Genomic DNA, 25,245 nt, shown 5'->3' with positions numbered 1-25,245 from the left:
CTAAAATCAGAAAGAGCACCTCTCACAAACAAGGGCACTCTGATTTAACTAAACAAGAAACTAAGAGGTCTGATAAGTCCAACAATGTCAATTTCTAGGTCAGGATAACCTCCCAGGTGAAGGACAATCACAAGGCCTTCTAGTGTGCAGAACTGGTGGTAAATGTTGCAACCTTCACTGACCAGGGTGACATAGCTCATCTACTGGCTGATACATTTAGCTCCAACTTCACCCCCACTACTCCCTGTGAAACTCTTTGTAGTACATCCCCAACTATCAACAAGGAGGAGGTCCTGCTGGCACCTGCTAAGGCCAAAAGCAATGCTTCAAATGGGCCCTGACAATACTCCCGGTTGCCCCTTAATTAGCCTAAAACATTACCTAGCAGGACCACTTGAGGCACTCTTCAATTATAGCCTCAAAGCAGATTAAGTATCAGGTGAATGGAAGGCTGCAATGGTCATCTATCTTCATATGAGTAGACCATCAACTGATCCTGGGAACTACAGAACCATCAGTTTGACAAGTCTAATATGCAAAGCCATGAGATGAATTTTGAAAATGATCAACAAGGACTCTGGCAACCTACAGACACTGACTCAATTGCAGTTTGGCTTTAAGGAAAGGTCTTGCCTACTCAATCTGGTACACTTCTTCAAGAGGGTCACTGAGGCTTTGGGTAAAGGAAAAATGGTGCATAATGCTTTCCTTGACCTGGCAAAAGCATCTGATACAATACCCCACTCAGGTACTCTTGACAAACTCTTAGAACTGGGTATAAATCACTACATAACTCACTGGAAGGCTGGCTGGATCACAGATAGGACCCCAAGAAGTCAGGATCTGAGAGACCACCTCCACCAGGTGACCAGTCTCCAGAGGAGTACCCCAGAGCTCTGTGTTGGGCCTACTACTGTTTGGCATCAACTTCGCAGAAGTCAAGCATAATGTCAAAGCCTTGCAGCTCACCATGTTCACAGATGATTGTAAATTAGGAGCTATTACAGATTCCTCCCATGACACCAACATCCTACAAGAGGATCCAACACAAACAAATGACTAGTGTCAAAACCATGGATTAAAATTTAATGTGAATAAATGGATTACAGTGCCTTTTGGGAAATTGTCCACCCAAACTAATTACTCCATTGATAAAACACCTCTAAGAGCTGACCAATAGTTAGGGATCTGGGAAGATATGTAGACAGTGATCTGGCGTTTGACCAACACCTAGCCAAGATAGTAATAAAATCATTCTAGGTCACCCAACTCATAAGCATGGGTATGGCATCCAGGTTCAAGGAAGTTACAGTACCACTTTACCCAGCCATTATCAAACCCATCAGGGAGTACAGTGCCCCCTTTGGCATGTACCTAACCAGGCACTTGCAACAGTCTAAACGCTCTCAAAGGTTCATCACCAGGAGAATACACAGTATGAATACCTTGTCCAAAACATCACTTTAAGGCCTTGTCTCTATAATCAGTCTCCTACAGGTTACTGACAAGTGATCTATGCCTGGCATACAAGGCATCCTTAGATCCAGTTTTGCTGTATCTCTTGTACATGTGCAAAACAAACAGCACTAGAACACTAGATCAAAGGACCTGAACTTTGCCTGCAACATGAACAGAACCTGCTGGAGAGACTAATATGCATCTCTAACAATCTCAGTGCTAATGGAATAAGCTCCCCATCTAGGTGAAGGACAAATTATCCTGGACTCTATTCAAATGGAACCTTGAACACTGGATGGGGAAATTAAAAAGTTATCCTTGGTCTGGCCCCCAATGTCTCTGATGGACAGAGGTAGAATCTAAGTAAATTAATATCAACTGACCCCCCCCCCATCACATAACCCTTAGCTACCTCCTTACTAACATACCCCATCATACAGTACACCCTACCCGGATAAGTCAAAATCAAAAACGGTTAGCCCTTACTTTTAAAATTATGCATAAATGGATGCCAATGTCATGGAATTCAGGGATTTTAAATGTACAATGAAGTTTCCAAATTTACATATGAAAGTATCACTCAAACTGACACAGCAAGTAGCTACATCAATTATCTGCTCAGCTAGATAAATGTATAAATCTGCCAGTTCCAACCAGATCTAAACACAATGGGAATTTTAAGAGTAAACCACGCTGGTGGTCCATTAACATATACAAACCCTACAACAACAACAAAAAAAACACAAAGTAAACAGGACAAATAATAGTCAAGTCAGCATTAAGGAATTATCAAAGCATTAAAAAAAAAAAACAATTAAGAAAACCAATGCAGCCAATGAACTTAGTCTTACATCAGAAATTAAGTAGAATTACAAATCTTTCTTTAACCATGTCAAGAAACTAACAGCCAGCGTTGCTCAGAACTTATTCAAAATGGCGCTACTTACTTGGATCCAGCGGACATTGAAAACATTAGCAAACCTATTCAGTGGAAACTTCACCCCAAAGACAACTATCCAAAGCTCACTTATCCCTAAAGATCTTAGGCCCTCCCATCATTATTACACAACATGTACTAAAAATGCTTTCTGAGACTAAAAATGCATCAGCCATGGAACTTAGTAACATACCCCGCTGATTAATAAACATTACTAAACATGCATTGGCAGAACTACTGCTTTAACATGTTTTAGCTGTCTTTGCTCAGAGATCTTCACAAGAGCCCCATCACTGACCCCAGAAATTATAGGCCGATCAGTTTGACAAATCTCATATTTTCTTAGCTTTGCAGATAACTGACCTGATGAACTATAAAAGTAAAAACTTGACTAGACCTGCAGCAATTTGGCTTTGTAATGGGTATATTCTGTCTAATGAACGTGGTCAAATTCTTTGAAAGGGTAACACGGGATGATCATGCTGTACACTCAAACTTACCAAGATCTGGTCAAAACATTTGATACCATTCCTCATGCTATCATAATAAACAAGCCAAACATGCTTCAAATAGATCTCTATGCAATAAGATTGACAGCAAATTGGCTAAAAGATAGAACCCACACTATGAGGGTAGTGGGTGCTTCTTCAGAGAATGAATATGACCAGTGTTGTTTGCAGGGCTCAGTAATGGGACCTCTGTTACTTGGCATCTCCTTTTCGAGATCATGATCCAAGATGTGGTTAACCACATTTGCAGATGACTGTAAACTGGGTGTCATTCTCAAGTCCTCCTCAGATGCCCAGGCTCTCCAGAACAAGTTTGTTCTTGACAATACTTGGTATACAAATAAACTCAAAGTAAATGCAAAAAAGTGCAATACTGTCATGCATGGTAGACAGCCTTTCTCCAGCTTACAGTACAGACAAAACTTAACTTGAAAATAAGAATGTAGTTAGAGACCATGGAATGTGGGCTAATAATTCACATTCCTTTAATTATCGTGTTGCTGTATTGATCAGGAAGTCCTTCTACTTACTGTAGCTGATCACAAAAGGAATACTGTCTAGACCTGAAAATGTAATAGCCCCTTTATATTCTGCATTACTTGAAACTTACATGTTTATTTAATCCACCTGTCCCTTCACACTTCCTCTGACCATGTTTGGAGCTGGAGAAAGGCATCCTGTAGCAGCATCACATTGCCCTTTTACTACACATGCTGTCAAAGAAGTTGGCATGCAATGTGCCCTGTGGCTTGTCCACTCTTCTGTGTATATATCAGTCAATATCCTGCCACCATCCCCACTGCACATCTGCAGCCTCTTCTGTGCATCAGCTATGGTGGTGTGCATGAACATGCCTTCGGATGAGAGAGATGGTGTAATAAGCTCAAGTCCAAACCTACATGCACCTGATCCGCTAATCAAACTCTGGTAATCTGGGCTGCAGTCAGGACTTTACCGTTCTATGTTACGACGGGATACAAAACTGGTAATTTTGCGAAGCATCCATTTTATCCAAAGGGAATGGAATGATTTATACTTTTCTCTTTGTGAGAAATATTAAGGCACTATAGCCAATGTCAACTCATGAAGAACAGCTTTCGTTTATCCAAAAGTTTAAGTTCAATTGTGAATTGCCATATTGTTATACAGGAGGTCTGATGCCTGAGCACTGATCATTACTCCTAAAAGTGGCTGCAGTAGAATACGTTTCCACCTACCACCTACATTGTAAGCAGACTAGCACAAGACTGATCTCTTACTAGGTAAGACAGCTTGAAGACCATGACAGGGCTGAGGACATGTCATGTGGACTTAAGCTGAGAAGGCTTTGGCTGATGCCTGTCTTGTTCTTTTACCTTATCCCTTTTCTTAGCCTCCTGCCTATACCATGAGAAGCTCTTCTGCCAAACTGTGCCCAGATTACCTTCCAAGGCTGTCACCAAGCCACATGCAAGACAAACCTTCTTGTACATATTGCTTATGGCAAAAAGGCTGAATTGCTGACATATGTAACATTAATTCTGTCTATATTCCTTTCATGGGCAGTTAAAAAAATATGTGGATCTTGGCTGGTTACCTCGTCGCTACTGGAAGATACAGAAAGTAATTTTTTTAGGCAACAAATGTAAGCATTTTCCTTCAAGAAGTGTTAGGCTCTCCTTAGAGCATATAGCTTAATTCAGGTGGCAGAAAAGGGTAGAGTACGGCCAAATGCATCATCCTACTCTAACAGACTTCATGGTATACACAGGAGCTAAGTTATACCAAAAATTATACATAAAGTATACACAGGAGCTAAGTTATACCAAAAATTTTGCACTAAAGATTCCTCAAAAAAGGGGACCTTGGCTATTATCTACTTACAAGCAATGCAATTACAAATATATTCAAGTCACATCTTAACTGAGACGTCCAAAATTCTTGGATGACAGTTTTACTGCCATTAATAAGTTTACCACACTGAAAAAAGTTCTTCTCTGAAGCATTACTTAAGACTTACCCTTCTTTCCAAAAGCAAATTCACCAGAAGTCTCAGCAGCTAACTCAGCAAATGACAACACAGAGGAGGAGCAGAATCCAAAATGAGACTCATTTTCATTCACTAAAAATGAACAAAAAACACACTATTTTATAAACAAAGTTCATCATATATTTTCACATCTTTACAAACATCACACCAGTTCAGTGTTAAAAGCATTAGATGGAGGAAAAAAAACAAAACAAAAAAAAAAACGGTACTTGCGTATTATTGCAACCAGACTTTTGCAGTTGCGAAATGCCCATAGTTCAAGAGAAACGAGTGCATGAAACTCTTGAAAGAGCTATTGAAAGTCCTTACTGCTGCTGAAAAACATTGGTTTAGTTTCAACAATACAAAAAATCCTCTTCCTGTTTAGCATGCATTACAGACTCATGCTTGAATTATCATGGCTGCTATCGTACTAATGAATGGAATATTTTGACTGTGAAGAAGGAATCCTTCAGATAAGGAACACACACAGACAAAAAATGTGGCTTTGGTAAACTTTTTATTTTAACAATGTTTTAATAGGTCTTGAAAAGAACCATTGAATTATTAATGCTTTTAAATTGTAAGGGTGGATGATGTTGACAGCTGATTCCGTGGTCATTTTTCTATGAAAAACTTGGTAGGACTGATGTTTTTGATTTGTGAAGGTGGCATGTTCTGACAAAAACGCATATTACTTCACCGATCATTGATTTCATTACTACAATAATGATGTTGATAGTTCTTTCGGTAGTTTTCTTTTACTATGTGGTGGAAAACTGTCAGCAATTACAGTCAGTATTGTTGGAATGTGCAGTAGGCGGACTTGAAATAATAAATATGCTTGCGGTAAAGTGCTGAAAGAAACATGAACACTTTTTTACATTTTGATATAAATAAAGAAAGCACACTTTTGTGGTACAAAAATAGACATTCTACAACAGTTTTATAACATTAACTAGCATATTTAATGTTCGTGAAGCAACTGCTATTGCCATTAAAAATCTGGTTGCGATAATACGCAAGTACGAAAAAAACCAAATACACAGATGCATTCAATTAACTAGAGCATACATTAGTACTATGGTGGGAAATGGGCCAGAAAAAGAGCACAGCATTACAGTCTTGTATGGTGAGAGAGAAGCAACACTAGAGTCTATTAATATCATATTGCAGTTTGGGTCATTAACATGGCTTATAAAAACCACCACCCTTGGAAAATTCTGATTGATACAGAATAATCCAATTAAACTGAGCCAGCTATATACCAGATTAACTCTGTTACTTAACAATGCAACCTGAAAACATTCACTCATTTATTTCTTCGATACTGGCTTTACATTATTCAGGTTCACATAAAGTCAGAGTTTACCCCAGTACTCGGTGAGCAGAAGGCAGAGAACCAGTCTTAGGAAGGACATACAATTCACATACATAGTACAGTTGTGTAAAATCTTACCATAACAGTAGATGTCCCTCTTCACAGTTGCAGTATTCTTCACAAAAGGGATTGGCTCCCTTGGGTAGCCCAACGTCCAAGCCAGTTTACCAAAGCCATAGGATTTATACATGTTGTACATCACACACATGCTCCCTGCTCAAGGCGTAGGGCATAAAGGTGATGTATGAACCTCAGAAATGAATAGCCCCAGGAAGGACTGTATGAACCTCAGAAATGAATAGCCACAGGAAGGACTGTATGAACCTCAGAAATTAATAGCCCCAGGAAGAACAGTGGTCCACGGAAGCAGGAACATATGCATCTAGAAGGAGAGAGAAAGATAAAAAAAGGAAAAGATTAGAGCACAAGGGGAGGAAGGAGGAAGTGAATACTGCAACAGTGAAGAGAAGGACATCTACTGTTACGGTAAGATTTTACACAATTGTACTATGTCCTTCCATATCACAGCTGCAGTATTCTTCACAAAAGGAAGTACAAAAACTCAAGAGAAAACTTGGGTGGAGGAAAGCCCAGAAGAGCCCTTAAGAAATCACTGCAGGATAGCCATGCCAAAGCCAGCCCTTGCTCAGGAAACATCATCCAACTTGTAATGCTTAATAAAGGTATGGACAGAGGTCCAAGTAGTAACCTTAAGGATGGAAATGGTAGCCAATCCTTTGAAAAAAGCATCAGATGAAGCCATAGCTCTGGCAGAATGAGCCTTTACAGAGGCAGAAAGGCTTTTCCCAAGAAAGGAGCAACAAAAAAATTCTAAAGACATGCGTCTGGAGCATTTCTCCCCGGGCCTCCACTGAAAAAAGGATCTGTGGAACCTAGTCGGACTTTCCCGGTCAACAAATGTTAAATAAAATAAATAAAATAAAATAATAAAAAAAGAAATGGCCTTAGAAAGTCATGAAGAAATTGTTTCCTTATAAACAGCCAAACCTAGAGATCTGGGATGAAAAGAAACACTCTAGGATGAAAAGAAACAAAAAGTTGCTTGGACTTGTAAATGGCCTCAGTCTTATCTAAACAACATCTGTTCTGTCTATGCAAATCCAAAGTATGAAGAACATACTCACTAGCAGACTGAGGAGGAGGAAAACGAGGAGGGCAACCTACTAGACTGATTAAGAGACAATTCCTTAACCATTTGGGCATGAAAGAAGGATTAGTGCAAAGAGACACCTTGTCCCTTTAAAAACCAAAAAAGGAGGAACAGCCATAAGATTCAGGAGTTCAGACACACTCTTAGCTAGAATAGGGCCAAAATAACAATGGTCTTCCATGTACAATGTTGCAAGGAAGCTGAAGCTGCAGGTCAAAAGGAGCCAGAGTCAATTTTTCTAGAACAAAATTAAGATCCCAGGAAGGTGGAATAGCTTCCTGTAAGGTCTGATATGAAGGACACCGTTAAGAAATTGCTTGACCTTAAACCTAGGGGCCAGGGAAGAAGTTAATGGCAGGCGAGCAGAAATAGGTGAAAGGCGAGCTTTAACAGAATAATATGCCAACCCAGCATGGAGGAATTCACACAAATAGAGAACCAGAGCAATATATACAGAAACTGGATCCTTGTTAACAGCAAGGCACCAAATAGAAAAATCTGTTCCATTCAGACATATAAGATTGACTGGTACTGGGTTTCCTGGTCTCCTGTGGAACCCTAAGTACATCCTCAGAAAAAGGTACCTAATTCACCCTTATCACCCACAATGTCAGCTGAACAGTGGACAAGTGAGGATGGATTAGAGACCCGATGTCTTATGCGAGTAGGTCCACTCTGAGGTAAACTTGTGGTAATTGTCCTTGGCTAGGTGCATTAGAGGAAACCAATGACGTTTTGGCCAAAAGGAGGTTACCAACAAGATTTTGGGGGACTCTCGCTCTATCCTGAGCAGGGCCCTAGGAAAGAGGGTGTGAAGAAAATGAAAACACTCATCTGCTTTAGCATATCTGGCAGATGATTTGTGTATATTCTCAGATAAACTTGTACTGTATGCCAGCATGTCTAATTGTGAAAATATAAATAAGTTTTTAAAATGTCGAGTATTTCCCTGTTTATACAGAATATTTAAAGAATCTGTCAGTGTTTTGATACATTTCAAATTGCGCATGTTTGAAAGGGAGATTCTAAAGTACAAACTCTGTGAAGAATCAGCTGCTCAGTTGGTGATGTCATTAGTATGGCTTGTGGTTGCTATGTGATTTATTTGAACAGATGATTGACAGGAAAAATAACTTTTTTCAAACAGGTGACTTATTTTTAAAATAAGACAGCGGAGACTGAATCTGGAATATAACAGAGACAGCTGAAGAGCAGTTAGTGAAGAGATGCAGTCGGTTACAGTGCTGTGCAGAAGATACCCGGAAAAAAAACTCACCAAAAAACTTTAAGCCTGCCTTTGCCTTGTTATGCTATAGATTAGATCAAGAACAGTATTTGTTAGTTAAAGAACGTTTAGTTATTTAGATATAGTTTTTCTAAGATGATGGACTTCTATCCATCAGTTTAATTTTATATTTCTGGTGTCTAAATTGTGGTGTTTATTGAAAGTTACTGATTTACATTTTTTAATAATCATTTTACTTATTACTAAATGTTTTTCATTACTTACACAGTGGCCGGACAGTGTTTTTCTTTAGAGATTAGTCTGTGTTTATACCTGATACTCCCCAGGTCCACTTTGAATGCCTGGCTGCTTCTGGTCATAGCTATCATTTATTTTGATATTTAATTTTTAATAACTGAGCATCCTTTGAAGGGCATGTAGACCTGTCTGACACTGGTGGCAGTGTTGCCATTTGTACTGGGGAGAGAGCACAGATGGAAATCTGTGTCAGACTTCCCATAAGTTCCTGAATGTGTGAGATTTAAATTTATTTTGAGTGTGAGGGAGTCAGTGGTCTTAAACTGGAACATGTCACTCTGAAGTGTATAATAAGGGATTACACTTGTGGTGGACAGAGGTATATAGTCCGGTCCCAGGAAATAGAGCATGTTCCTGCTGTATTCTTGAGGGACATTGTGCAATTTCACTCATGTGTGTTCTGTGCTCTGGTGTTTTCTGTGAAGCTCCTACACTGGAGTCAGTAGTGAAGATTGAAGCTCCTAAATTACTGACTCTGGTTTTAAGTGGGGGATGTCACATTAATTTGTTGGCAGTCCAGTGGGATATTAACCAGATATCACATTAATTGGTGGCAGCAGCGGGATTTTTAATTGGATTTCAGTAGCCTGCGGGTAGTTACTAAGGTGTGCACTCTTGACAGCCACAACGTAAACATACAGAATTTCAATTCACTACAGTTTTATTTTTTTAGTCAGTCAGGTATAGCAGGCAAGGATGTCAGCAGAAAATTTTAGCAAGCTGACAAAGATCCAGCTGGCTACGGAGTGTGAAGCCAGACGACTGGTGCATGCCAACATGACCCAGGAAGCAATGATTTCAGCCTTGCTTGCAGCCACAGCTCAGACCAGCCATTCAGAGGATATCCAGTTTAGTGGCTGGTGATGTGCAGCCTGCCAAGACAGTCCAGAGGACTATAGAATCCATCTGGAGTTAAGAAGACTGGAACTGGAGGCTAAGGAGAAATGGCTCCAATATGAACTGGAAACCAAATGTCCTGAATTGGAATCAGCAGAGAGACTTGCACCTGGAAGCCCAACGATGGGAAGCTGAGGAAGGGGATAAGCAGCACTGATATGAAATGCAGGCTGAGGAGCAGCAGCACCAATATGGACTGGAGACCAAAGTGAGACTGAAGCATTTAGAAGCAGAGGACAATGATAGACAGTGATGGCATGAAATGCAGCTTCAAACCCTTCGAAACCATGGAGGTAATGTGGACGGTAATAACCAGACCAGAGAAGCTGTAAAGGTCAGTAACTTTTTCCTCAGTACAGGGATTAGGATGACTTATAGTCTTATTCATTTTTGAAAGGATATGTAGGCAGTATGATGTTGACCGTGAGCTCTGGTTTTGGTTCATGACTCCCTTACTCCATGGTAAAGCTGTTCAGGTTGTACCAAAGTTAAATGAAGACTGTTCGAATTATGTCAAAATGAAATGTTGCTTGCTTGACTGTTTCAAACTTACACCTGTTGCATACAGAAAAAAGCTTTGTGAACATAGACACAAGGCAGATGAAACCGTACGTGATTATATTGTTGACTTAAAGTACTTACTTTCTCAGATGGGTGACTGGGTGTCAGGTCACCACTTTTGAGGGACTAGCAGACCTTTTGGTGAGGGAACAAGCCCTCAAGTACTTTGCCTGATGACATGACAGTCCGGTTAGCAGGCTGAGTGTAACTCTACAGAAGATTTGGGGGGAAAAGGGCATCTCTACTTGGCAAGCAGAGCACCACTGCATAAGCGAAAGGGATACCCAGTGCTGCACATGGACATAATGGGACCCATGTGGGGGCAGTCTAAACCACTCCAACAGAGTACACAAGTAGTGGGGAAAACTACTAATCCAAGTGCATGGTTAGGGATTAGATGTTTCAAGTGTAACCAGAGGGGGAACACAGCCAAATGTCCACTGAGGCAAGGTGAGGAAAAGTGAGCAAGCCAGTAAGTGTGGATGACAAACTGCCGGTGTAAGTTTAAAAATAACTGGGGTGCCAAATTATTAAATTCAAAAACAAAAGGCCAGCACTCAGTGGTGTAGACAATGTCCTCTGATTTTATTGAAACGTCCTTCAAGGCAAAAAACAGACCAGTTTTGGCACAAATCTTACTAAGCCTTCATCAGTGTGAATACAGAATACATTTACTATGGCCTTTTATACATGTATTAAGGAAGAGCCCTGCTGATTCGTTGACTATAAGTGTTCATTAAGCCCAGGTGGAAATAACCCCCCCACCCAGTTTGATCATTCATTTATTTTCTTTATTAAGTATGTTATGCCAACCAGATTTACTAAACCTATCACCAATGATTCTATCAATAATGGTAAATCTAAAGTTTGCTGTGGTGTGTACCAAGGTATGTTTGTAGAGTGCATCAGTGTTTTTTTTCCAGTCTAACATCACTCGTGTTGTGATGTTCATAATTTGGCTGGCCTTGTCATTTGTCCAATATAAAAAGCTGAACAGGAACATGTTGCTAAGGTATATAACACAATCCGTGCCACAGTTTGCCAAAAATTTAACATCAAAAACAGTTCCTGTGTTTTTACTGGTGTTTAGATTTAGCCACCCTTGAACAGTGTACACAATGTTCACACTGTGTACACCCATATAGAAAATCCCCTGTGATTGTACGGTGAGATTCAGGACTGATCTGAGGAAAAGCCTTTTTGTAATGGCTGAAATAGGACCCAAGAGTTTTGCCCCTGCGAAAGGAAAAGAGGCATTTGTCTTGTAAAATCTCTGACAGCCTATGGTCAGCTAACAATATGTTCGTTTCTGTTAATGCTATCCAACAGTATATTGGTATTCCGTCCATAGGTTGTCATTAATCTAATATCCAAATGACCAGGACATGGTTTGTCTTTAGAGATGAGTAAATCCTTCATATCTACCATAGAGACCCAATTGCTTGCTGTCAAGATGATACCAATTGGATAACCTTTGGCCTTGAACCTGTTGGTAAGGTCCTGTTTGAAATCTGAATATCTGTCAGGATTGGAACAAATCCATTTCATATGGAGGAATTACGATTTGGGGATATTGCATGTAATGTGTGGTGGGTGAAAGCTAGAAGCATGTAGAAGTGAGTTATACTGCGGATATTTATGATGTACCGGAGTATCCAATGTGTTGTCTGTATTCCTTTTAACTACCACATCCAAAAAGATAATTTGTTCCATATGATAACTGGCTGTAAATTGTATGCCCCACTTGTTACCATTCAGGTATTCAACAAACTCCTTCAAGTATACCTCATCAGCCCTCCAAACCATCCAACAATAGACAGGAAAGCGTCTCCATATATCAATTTCATTAAGGTAGCTATCATGTGTTGGATCATAAATGAGTTGTTCCTCTAAATAGGCCATGAAAAGATCCGCATAAATGGGAGAAAAAGAAGCTCCCATGGCCATGCCCTGGACCTGCCAAAAACATTTACCCTGATAAAAGGTATTCTTGGTGAGTACCTGTTCAGCAAGTCAAATGAGAAAAGTGTTAAACCTACCAACATCAACTGCTTTGGAAGGAATATTACACTCAAGCACACATTCGGTAATGACAATGAACATTGTGAAAAGACACAGGCAACATAAAAAAACAGCACTTTTGTACCACTTTTCCATCCAGTGGTCAGCACTTTTGTTCGGCTGTGTGAAGATGAGGTTGCCCAACTGAGACAAGGTGGACATCACAGTTTTGCAATCTAAGTAATGAAGAACGTCAGGCAATGACCAACTTAATGAAAAGAAGGGACATAGTCATAAGATCTGTGGATAAAGGTGGAGCAATCAGGGTACTGAATAGCAACCATTATACTAGCAAGATGGAGTATATGTTGAATGATAGTTGCAACTATAATAAAAAAAACAGCAGGGTTGTGACGAGACTCAAAGAAAATGCAAGATGTACTATAGGATATGTATCAGGAACAGTATAATTTCTTCAATGTTATGAATCCAACCATTCCAACTATAAGTGGTCTATCCAAGGTGCATAAGAATGAACAAGATCCACCTATGCGTCCCATAGTCGCAGGTAGAGGGTGGATCACTGAACCACTCTCTTTCTGAAGGACGAATTGAAGCGACTGCTACCCAAAGCTGGAACAATTCTGCATGATACATCTCAGTTTTTTTCATGAAAGAGCTACTTGTAGGAGTGCCAACATTATTTATATAGCCACTTGCATGTCCTGTCCAGCCTATGTAGGCAAAACCAACAGACCTTTTAAAGAATGGATTCTACACCATCTACATGATATTCGCAATAGCGTTGAGAATAATGCTTTATATGGGCATATTAAAAACAATAAAACACATCGGTTTCAATTTATGGCCATAAGCATGTTGAGAGAATTTGAGAAGAGGTGATATACGTAATAACACTGAACTACAAGAAACTAAATGAATTATGGAACGCAGAGCCGATCGTCCACCTGGTCTCAATGGTGTTATCCCCCTTAAGCCCATTTTAAAAGCAAGAGGCCTTGCCAAGAAATGCATTTGATCTAATGAAACATGCTAATTGTCTTTAGTAAATACAGGCTATGTACTCTGCTGTCTTGCCTTTCTTAGGAATCCCTAAGTCAACATGGGCACTGCATTCCACCCTTTGGTTCTCCTTGCCTTCTTTGGGGGTTCAACTTTCAGTTTGTGTTTTGATTGTTGCTTTCCTCCTTTGAATATGTATAGTCATGCTTTAACTTCTACTGGAAGATAAGCTTTCTAAGATTAATTGGTTGTTCCTTTCTTTTGACTCCCAATCTTGGAAGCTAAGCAGGCTCGGGCCTGGTTAGTATTTGGATGGGGTACCGCCTGGAAATACCAGGTGCTGTAGGCATTGGTAAATAAGCTTCCTCTGAATCAAGATAATTGGTCTTTTTCTGTGATTAGAAATTGCTATTATGAATGTTTTTTTAGACTGGCATGCTTCTGATTGGAAGAAACAGTTTCTAATAGTCTCCTACTGGTCTTTTTGATATGCTAATAGGTTGGTTCAGTATGACTTAGGTTCATTGGTCGAGCTTGTTCCTGGAATTTTGCTGATTGGTCCTTCTTCTGTGATTAGAAACTGGTATTATGAATGGCTTTGAGACTGGTATGCCTCTAATTGATAACCATGATGTAAGCTTGAGGATTTTCAGAGGTCCAGAGTCCATGGATGTTGAAGGAGGTAAGGCCAAAGAAAGGGTAACCAAACTTGTCAATGCTAAAATGGGGCTACGAGGATCACATTGCTCTTCAACCTTGTGGCTTTCTTCAAAAAATGGGGTATCAGGGGAATGGGGGGAAAGCATAGAGTAGTCCCGGGGGCCAATTGTGAAGGACAGCATCTCTTGAGGACTCCCCCTGAGGGGGGATTAGGGCAAAGTAGCTGCTGCACTTGTTCTGTGGGAATGCAAACAAATCGCAAGGCTTGCCCCAGTGACAGAAAATTTTGTTCACTATGCTGGGATTGAGAGACCACTCATGAGGTAGGAGGGTGCATCGACTCAGTTTGTCTAACATGTTGGAGCTCCCTGGAATGTGCGTTGGTTCCAGAAAGTGGTTCAAAGATATTGCCCATTGCCACACTCAGAGCTTCTCGACAGAGGGGGTAAGACTCGGCTCCACCTTGCTTGCTGATGTACCAAGACTACTGACATGTTGTCTGACTGTATCGCAATTGTTCCTAGAGGGAGGACAGTTTGAAAGCCTTGCAATGCTAAGAGCACTGCCCTCAGTTACATGACACTGATATGCAGACTGGCCTCTATTGGGGACCAAGTGCCTTGGGCAGCCCTTCCCTGAAAATGACACCCCCCACCCAATCTGGGAGGCATTCATGGTCACTATGGCCTGGGGATGTGGGGAAACAAATGGCTGGCCCAAAGGAATTTCCTCAGATTCCAGCCACCAAGATAAATCCTTTTTGCAATGATTGGTGATTCTGATGTGATGAGACAGAGAATGAGTTAGGATAGACCATTGGGAGGACAGAAGCCACTGTAGGATTCTCACGTGGAATCTTGTCAGTGGTACTAATGTGATGGCCACCACCATGGACCCCAGTGCCTGTAAAACTAGTGATGCAGGAACATTGTCATTGGAGAGAATAAGGTGAACCTGTCATGTTACTTTCTGTAATCTGTGAGTTGGAAGGGAAGCAACGCAAGAGGTCATACTGAGGCAGGCTCCTATGAATTCTAACTGTTGGGTCGGACTTGAGACTTGGCGAGACACCTAGATGAGAACAAGTGCATAGGGTGAAATCTCATCTGTTCCAGCAGATGCCTGGTGGGGGTGGCAAGGAGCCAGTGGTGCAGATATGGAAACACTTGGAATAGGTGCTGTCTCAGGTGAGCTGCTACTGCTGCCATACATCTGATGGCTGTGGTGAGACCGTAGGGCTGAGCTCAGAACTGATAATGACTGGCTCCCAGCTGGAAGTGGAGGAACCTCCTGAAGCGTTTTTCCATTTTTATGTGGTAACACACGTCCTGGAGGTCTACAGACCACATCCAATCGTATCTCCCTAAGAAGGGAAGAATAGACTGAACCATGACCATCCAGAATTTTGTCTGTTGAACAAACTTGCTCAGAACACTGAGATCCAAAATTGGTCTCCTATCCTCTCTTTTCTGGCACCAATAAGAACCTAGAGTAGAATCCGGATCCTATTTGGTCTGGTGGGACTTCTTGGATGACTTTTTTCAAGCAGCTTTTGAATTTCCAGAGCTGCCTGATCCCTCTGATTAGGTGGAACATCGGGGATCTTTATTCCTAGTTTTGGGGTAATGGAATATAGCAACCTCTAGTAATGATCCTTCACACCCAAGCATCTGTGGGTATATCTTCTGCCAGGCTAGTGGGTGCAAGGATAGTCTTCCCCCAACTGTCTCCAGAGGCAAGCAATCGGGCCTCCTTTCAGAAGTGCTGGTAGGGTTTCCTTGCGAAGGAATCTCTGTAACCCTGATTTTGCAGCCCACCTCTGCCAAATGGTCAACATCTTCCATTTTACCTCACCCTCTGCCTTGGTGGGAGTCATTACCATGTTTGCCCTGGAAAGGTCCTTGGGTTTTCTTGAACCACATTTTCTTGCTTCTCTGGTTCCTGGAATAGAAGCATTGGGGAGCGGAAAAATGTACGCCCACAGCAGTCAGGGTTTTTCCATCTTTTTCACACCTGGCTAATGTATCTTTCATTTTGGGGCCAAAAAGGGAAGATCTGTCAAACAGGGCATGGATGAATGAAGACTTGAATGGCTCCACAAACTCTCACAAGCACATCCAGGCATGCTTCCTTATGGCTATGCCTGAACCCGCTGCCCTAGTCGCCCCTTTGGCTGCATGTGCAATAAGCTTCGTGGATGAGTTAGAAAGACTCCAGGGTGGCAAGCTGGGAGGCTGCCTTACCTTGCACCTTGTCATACACAGCTCTTGCGAGGGTATCGGAGAGCTCCTTGATCAGACCCTCTAAATTCTAATGAAATGCGCCAAGAAGTTCAACGACCCTAAGGCAAAGGTCAAAGAAGCATAGACCCGCTTCCCAAATCTGTCCATCACCCAAGACTCTCGGTTAGGAGGATGAACACCGGAACTTTCTTTTGCTAGTTCCTTCTTGGTGACTGCCGCTGCCACCACCACGGCATCTATTACTAAAACCTTTGGCCCAGTGTTGATGGTCCTCTGAAATTGAAAGAATTTTATCTGGTCTCTTGGGTACTGGTTCTAAGGAGTCAGGGGCCTTCCATGCCCGGTGGGTGATCAGCTTAATAAGACAAAGTCAGCAGGTTCATCCAAGAGCTTGATGGGCGAGCACCAAAGTCTTGCAAGTACACTGACTCCTCTGAGGATGGGTCTTGGGACTTCAAGCCACCCTTCTGTTTAAATATTTCAAGAATGTCACCAAAGGAGAAGTCTTCGGGGGGTGACCTGGGGGGAACCCTCCATGTCACTGAAGTCTGTGTCTTCTGTGACAGCTCCTCCAGAGAATCAAGGTGTTTCCACTTACACGACGTCCGTGGCACCTCCTCAGTGGGAGCTTCTGTGGAGGAATCAGAAGAGGTAGGCTCCTGGGAGGGGGTGTCTTGCAGCTTTGATGCTCTCTGTCCTAGTGTGGAGGTTGGTGGAAGCTCTAGACAAGAGGGAGTCCCAGGAAAATGCTCCAAAGGGGGAGAAACCAGCTGGGAGCCTGCAGAGGTCAGACACTCTCCATAACTTGAAAAGCAGGTCCCCCCAAAGAGGGATGGGAGCCCAGAACTAGTAAAGACAATCTTGGAACCATGGTCCCAACCTTCTCTGAGGGAGCCACCATCAAGGCTGAAGCAGAGGAAGAGTTCACGAAAGTATCATGGAGCTATGACCCCAAAAGTCCATCAATTCCAACAAAACCGAGGAGCTCGGGGCAGAGACTGGGGCCGAAGACATGAGAGCTGTCGGCACCAGGGCAGCTGGAATTGGAGAAATCTTAGCCAAGGTCTCTAAAGCCACAGTGGTTAGAACAGGAATGATTGTTGGAGTCCTTGGAGAAGAATGCCCATCTGCAGAGGGGAGTGAAGCCTGGGGAGAAATGGAAAGACCCCTCGCCACTAGGAGCTGATCCACCACCTCACGTCTACTTTCATCAGACTCCTAGAGGAACAAACTGATGGCCTCTCCGAAAAAGACTTTGTAGTTGCCCAACAAAGAGGTCTATAGGGGGAGAATACCTGGTCCTAGGAACAGAAAGAAATCATGGTTCCTGGGATATAGGCGCTAGTGAAGGAACTGGTGCCAAGTTATTGGCACCATAGTAACAGACCATGAAAGGAGAGGTGACAGAATCGGTGCCAAGGTGGATGGTACCTAAACTTGAGGTGCCAAGGTACTCATTACTATCGGAACTGAAGGAGTTGGTTCCGTAACTCTTGTGGTATCCATCTTTGGTTCTGGAGAAGTAATGAGAACTGAAGGTTTTGATTTCTTATGTGCCACAGTTGAAGGGGACACCAGCACTGAGAGACTTCTCTTTTTTTATGTACTCAGATTTAGTAGAAGAGAAGGAAGAGGATGATGACACCTCGGATTTAGCACCTCTAGGCTGACCACACAAGGCCTGTTCATAGGCCGTTTTTATTAAGCCTTTCAGAATGAGTATTTTTCCTCCCTACAAGGGACCGATTACTAAAGGCTTTACAAGTATTGCACTGTCACTGAAGGTGTGCTGGGCCAAGCAATACACACAAGCATAACTATCTGAATTCGGCATTTTCCTGCCACAACGAGAACACTATTTAAAATCAGTGGTTCCCTTGCCCTTTTTGACATGTTGAGTAAAAAGATCAATGTGAGAAAACACCCACGTTAAAGCCACACAGACAAATGAGAGAAGAGCGAAGAGAGAGAGAAGGGCTACCAAGAATGGTAAGCCAAAAACTACCAGAGGTAAAAGAAAGCAATAGCATTACCAGCAATGGCAGGACAGATACCACATGGTAAGATACTCCAAGAAAATGATAACATTTGAGAGAAAGACTACTAGAAGGGGTAAAAGCAAAGTTAACTGGGTAGGATAAAAAAGGACTTTAGAAAAATCTGAAACAGAACAATACATTTTTACTTGGCTCAAGGACAGTTTGGCTGACTCTTCTTTACTAGAAGAGAGGCAAATGAGATCGGAGGTAATTTGGAGAGAGGCATTCTAGGTAGGAACTTGGCTCAGGAGTTTTCTGTTTGCACGAGCTGTTGTAACGGCCGAGACAATTCCTAGACTCTAAGGAAGAGGCAGAGTTCCATACGTCAAGGATAAATATAGGAGGACTTCAGATGAAGTACCATGGTCATAAGAACCACCCAAACAAAAAAGAGACACTGCTTGTGATTATCTTTATGGGTAATCTACTTCCCACACTGACATTCTCTCTTTCTGAATGACATGTAAACTCACAAAACTAAAGCAGTAAGAAACGATAAGAGGAAAACCCCCAAAGGAGCACTTACATGAAGCACAGCAGAGATGAAGGTACATTCAGACAGATGAACAAAGATTGAGTTCAGACTAGTGACAAAGAATTTTAGAGGTACATGCATCCATACATCACCTTTACGCCCTACACCTTGAATGGGGAGCATATGCTAAGGCTCTGGTATACCGGCCCGGCGTTGGGTTATCCATAGCAGGGAATCCCTTTTGTGTAGAATACTGCAACAGTGGTATGGAAGGACATTGACAGGTAATCTGCAAGACTGCCATTTCGCCTGTAGCATATCACTGGGATGTGAAAAGAAATCACAGCAGCATGTAAAAACCCACCTAGATGGAGGATGGGTGTGCAGACTCTAAAGGTGGCACCCCAGCTATAACTAAATCAGATAACCAAATGCTCTGAAGCAGCTTCAAGAATGCCCAGGGCAGCAAAACCCATAAGACATTAGTTTCACCTTTTCTGTTTTACTTAGGAACCCTAAGACATACACAGTTTGTTTTCTATGCACTTAACATAACTCTGGATTCTCTGAAGCTTCTCAACAGCATATAATTGCAATTCATTCAAACATCTACCAAGTGATGAACACCCTCTTCCTGGTTTCCCAGCTGTACTTCCCAGGTCTACTTATCAAAATAATGTGCAAAGGGATGGGATGCCCCCCCACAGTGCCCAAGTTAAGACTGCATCTTCCATTATTTTCCCAGCTCGTGCTATTTCTGTTGCATAACTCCTCAGGACGTTGCACACCAAGGTTTCATTTATGCCTAACCAACCTGGAAGAAAATGAAAAACCTTCCAAGCTGTTGGATGGAAAAATTTAAATAAAGGACAATGACTGAGGGTTACTGGGCATACACTGCATATGTTTCCTTCATAGATCAATTGGTATGATGCATAACTATTATACCTGACTGCTGGAAACAAATGCAAACCAGAGAAAAACTAAATCACTCCAAATTCCAGACCAAAACAAATGCCAATAAAGCAAGAGTTTAGGGGGCCAAACCTTATAAAAGCAAAAACAAGTGCCAAAGGAAGCCAGATACAAACAATTACAGTCTGAGAAAAAAGGTCTGGTAAAACTGTAACCCGATAATGTAAAAATATAAACCAATAATGAAGCAGCCACTGCAAGAATGGAGACATTCTTATAAGTGGCACCAGCATCGTTAGTTGTCTTATGGTTAAAAAAGTTATTAATACACTCAGAAAGTGTTTATTTACCTTGAAAGTGATTTCTCTCATTGGAGAGAAAAAAGGCAACTATTTAGCTGTCTTGAATGCATGCAATCTTGGTTTCTGTTTCTTTTTAATCCCATATTTATCCCTCATTGTCTACCAGCCATTAGCCTTGCTGCAGCCAAATTAGATCCATTCATTCCCCTTCCTTGCAGGTGACATCACACTATGACACAAAGATGTCATCATGGATTTTCTGATATGGCCTATGGTCTCATGGGAGATGATGTATGACTAATTAGAATTACTGCCCTTTAATGTCCCTCCTCTAGAAACAGAATGTGTACACATTTACACACATTGTCCCCTAGAAGCTACCAACACCCTCATAAAGCTACTGAGAAAACAGTTTGGCAGAAGCCAAACACATCTCTAGTTCATCTGCTGCAAGTAGTTTTCCCATTCTCAGCGAGTTCCAGAGCTGGGGCAGACTGAGCTGTCACCTACCTCCACCTTGGAATGGATATGCAAACTTAATTTGCACATTCCCCTTACCCCCAAACACCACCTAGTTCTTCCAGCTCCTGAGCAGCTACATTGACTTGGGTCATCTAGGTTTTACAAATGATACACCTCATATGCCATGGAGCCACACCATGCAATCTCTCCAGGTAAAACTTGAGCTGGGGAGGGTTGTGGAATGTTTGATGGAGGAACAGCTTCCCATAACAGCTCCAGCCACGAGGATTATAAATTTACTTATCTATCCTTTTGTTGACCTGGTTAGTCCCACTAGGCTAGTATTCTCTTTTCAGGGGACATCTGAAGTGGTATTTATACTACTATTGGAAAATTTGGCCAAGGCTTCTAGGAACTTCATCTACTGATTTTAATAGGTTCAGTGAAATCTTTTAAACTATCCACCTAAGCTACCACCAGCTCAGGCAGATGGGGCTTTGGTTTAACATCTCATCCAAAGGATGACACACTGAGTAGGACACTTTCTTTATACTGCGCTGTAGTATCAGCAATCCATCTACCTGGTGTGGGAATACAACCCATAGCTTTCTGCACCAAAGGCAATTGTGCTACTCGTTGCACCACTGACCATGTAAAATAAATGTAGCCTTTTCATAAAAAGTTCTTTTCTGTGAGCTTACCATGTTTAACAGTTAACTGCATCCCTCCTTCACCACTAGCTATAGACTGCGTAACACTCTTTGTTGCCTTTTTAAATATGCCTGTTTTTATAACTTGCACACCACAACAAAAGTAAGAGTAGCCATTCTGATTGAGAAAACTAGGATGGACCATTAAGCAACGGCAAAAAAAAGAGAGGGGGCTCTTGATAAACAGGCCAGGGTCTGCTTACAATAGTTAATTAAAGGGGATAATGCAGATCACACCTCCACTTTAAAAGATTTATTTACTTCACTGGAAGCATATCTTCATCCTTTTGTTAACTGGTGGTGACTTTAATGTGATTCTGAATACAGGTAGCGATCATACTCAACTCAGGTTGGGGAGACACTATCTTTACACAAACATTTTATGGAGGCCATGGTCAGTTGGGCAGTGTATGGTATCACTCTTGTTTTGTGTGGAGTACACCCCCCATGGAAACAGTCAGGGTTCTTGTGTGCTCATGTGCAACGTAGGAAATCAATAATGCCTTGGGGCCAAAAAGTTGGTACCAAGATCAATCTTGGCTCTTCCTCCCTGACATGATTAGTAGCCTGGGAGGAAAGACATGGGAGGGAAGGCAAGAAATAGACCACCTGTTTATGGGAAGGAGAAGGCACCCATTCTCCAGGGCCTGCTGTCTTTGACCCCTGAGTAATACTTTGGTAGCTGTCTATTTTCTTCTGAGAGAAGATGATCTGCTTCTGGCATGCCCCGCAACTTAATGATCTCAGTGAAAATTGCCATTTCAGCATCCACTCGTGGGGAGGTCTGAAGTAGACCTGCTCAGCTGGGTCTGCCAAATTGTTCAACTTCACCGGGAGGACTGTGCTACGAGGTGCAATCCCATTTCTTGTGCTGGCTCCCAGAACTGAGTAGTTAAATGACAAAGTGGGTACCTCCCTGTTTAAGTACCACACAAGGTGGTGTTTGATGCGTTTTCACAGTAGTGTTGTGTCCCACAGCCCTTGTATTTGAAGACCCCCCCCCAAAGGTCAGAGGTGGAGGTCAAATCTGATTTCCTACATGTTTTGGAAGGAGACAGCCTTGTTATCTAGACAAGCTTCCATTCACAGAAGCTTTTACTGGACACAGGAGAAGCTTTATTTTGAAACTTAGTGGGTGCTTGTTGTGTTGGCACCACACAATCTCTATGGATAATTATGTGTCCTCATGTGCAGCTTGGCAAGAAGTAACACTAGGATAGAGACTACCATACAACTCAGAGCCCTGAGGATCTCTGTCACAGTCATCTTTTATAGTGACTTAAGTATTTGGTCAAGAAAGAAAGTTATGACTTACCATAACGTTCCATTTGTGTTATCGATTTTCATCTATTCTTGACTTGTGGGTAAGGTTCTGATTCATGGAACTGATCCGGCCAATATATAGCTCACATCAAACAAAAAAAGAAATCTCTCAAGCTACTAGTCTACCCACAATGTCTCTCTCTACATTACCTCAGATCGAGTTTGCAGGCTTACAGAAGATGATACCCACACTCAAGCCAGAAGCCATGTCCAAGGTGTATCCTAACAAGGAAACCCAGGACAGCATGTCACTCCACCAGAACTCTATAGCAGCTGGGATGCGAGAACACAAGATCGACAACACAGATGGAACGTTATGGCAAGTCTTAACTTCTTTATCTGATGATGTCAATCTTCATCTATTCTTGACTTGTAGGACAGAGTCCCCAGCTATCTTATATCCTGAGTGGCCCTATGGAAGAAAATTCCTGAGAACAACAGAACTAAGGAGGCTTTTCCCCTGGAGATCATATCCAATTTGTAATGAGTAATAAAGGTATGTGGAGTAGCCCAATTGCAGCTGTTCACATTTCTGACATGGAAGCTTTAGAATGAAAAACAGCTGAAGTCACCATAGATCTGGTAGAATGTGCCTTCAATGGCATAGTGAGTCTTAGACTCTTGTGTAAATTAAAAAAAAATGCAATCCTTTAACCATCTTGATAGAGTAAGCATACAAACAGGTTTGCCCAAGGTTGCACTTGCAAAAGATGCAAATAACTGTTCTGATCTAAAATTGCTTAGTTCTATACAGATATAACATAACTGCCTGTGCACGTCCAGGGTGCGAGGAGTATTTGCAGTTATTAGAAAAAATTGGGAATACAGAAAAGTCTACAGATTTATTAAAATCACTATGAAGAAAGGACGGGTTTGTTCTGAGCGACACACAGTCTTTATGGCAAACTAGATAAACATAGAGCCTATAATTTGGAGGCTCATCTCGCCGAGGTGACAGCTACAAGAAGCAATGTTTTCCAAGAAAGAAAAGTCACAGGTAGCTGCAGACTCAAACGGAGGCAATGTTAGAGACTGCAATACAAACATCAAGTCTCATGGTAGAACAGGATCTTGAAAGGCGGCTTTAAATGAATGGTGCCCTTAAGAAAAACCTTACAAAGCCTGGGGGAGATTACGGGCTGATCACCGAAACCATTATGGAATTTTGAAATAGCTGTTAAGATAACCTTAAGTATGGAAGCAGAAGCTCCTTTACCAAAGATGGCAGCTAGATACTCTAGAACTTTTTCTACTGGCTATGAAAAAGGATCCAGACCATTATCATAAGCACAGACAGAAAATCTCTTCCACTTACTACGGTAGAGATTCCTGGTGGATGGTTTATGGATGCCAAAAAATGTCGTACAGGAGATGGAATGTCATGCCTGGCGACTAACAGAATTGGAGAAACCAAGCAGTCAGCTTGAGGGTCTGTAGACTGGGGTGCACTAGTCCCTGAGGATGGGGCAGAAGGTCTGGAACTGGGTCCAGAATCCACGGGCAACGAAGTATATGAGGCCAAAGGAAGGGAAACCATATTTTCCAAGGCCAGTAAAGTGCAATGAGGATTACTTTGCTTCTCATCCAAACTGTTTTCTTGAGGAAAACAAGGATCAGAGGGAATTGGAGAAAGGCATAAAGGAGACTCGGGGGCCAATCGAGGAGATCATCTCTGGGGGACTCCCCCTGTGGGAGAATTAGGGCAAAGTAGCTTCTGCACTTGTTATTCAGGGGTAAAGCAAACAGATCGCAGCAAGGCTGGCCCCAGCGAAGATAGATCCACCTGCTCGGTTTGTCCGCAATCACGTTTGAACTCCCCGGGATGTGTGTTGCTATCAGAAAGCAGTTGGAAGTTGGGACCTGGTTTCCCCCCTGTTTGTTGATGTACCAGACTACAGACATGTTGTCTGGCTGAATAGCTATTGTCCCTTGAGGTAAGGCAGAATGAAACGCCTGCAACGCTAGAAGCACTGCCTTCAGCTCCAGAACACTTATATGCAGACTGGCCTCAGAGGGGGACCAAGTGCCTTGGACTGTCTTCCCTAGATAATCTTACCTCCCCACCCCATCTGGGAAGCATCAGTGGTCAATATGGCCTTGTACTGAGGGGAGACAAAGGGACGGCTTAGAAAAATCTCCTTGGATTGCATCCACCAGGAAAGGTCATATTTGCATCGGCTGGATATAAAAAAGTACAGTTGTGTACACTTACCATAAATGTAGACGTTAGAGTGTATTCACTGTTGCAGTCGTACACTTATTTATTTCAGTTTGATTACCGGGGAGGTCCACTGGGCTTTGGGGCCCGTTTTCAGTGGAGGCCCAGGGAGAAAAGCTCCACAAAAACAACAGTATTTATTACAAAATAGAGTTCAGACAAAAAATGATTTACAAAGATTAAACAGGATTTTAAAACAGTCTACAGTAGTACAATAATTTACAATGATTAACAGGATTTTACGAACAGTCTACAATAGTAATGTCCGATGGCAAAACATAGCAAAATATTAACAGATTTAGTTAGGTTTCAACACAAAAGAAAAATGAAGTAAAATATTCTGGGATGAAGAAAGCAGGAGAAGATAACTTTAGTTGCTCATGCAATTAGGAATATAGAAGAGAAGAGG

The 25,245-nt window shown here is 41.9% G+C and overlaps 1 protein-coding gene across 1 annotated transcript in view; it reads right to left on the bottom strand.

Moving 5' to 3' along the window:
• The window catches only part of LOC122801555 (E3 SUMO-protein ligase RanBP2-like), a 2,328,503-nt gene that overhangs the window by 216,478 nt on the left and 2,086,780 nt on the right, over positions 1–25,245 (bottom strand). The window contains exon 19 of the mRNA XM_044070992.1: positions 4,904–5,005. Coding sequence (XP_043926927.1) covers positions 4,904–5,005 — 102 coding nt within the window. The remainder of the gene's footprint in view (positions 1–4,903; positions 5,006–25,245) is intronic.

Source organism: Protopterus annectens, chromosome 5.part0, assembly GCF_019279795.1.
Source record: "Protopterus annectens isolate FY-2018-M chromosome 5.part0, PAN1.0, whole genome shotgun sequence".
Lineage (NCBI taxonomy): Eukaryota > Metazoa > Chordata > Ceratodontiformes > Protopteridae > Protopterus > Protopterus annectens.
Note: the sequence above shows the minus strand (reverse complement) of the source record. Positions and strands in the feature narration are given on the sequence as shown.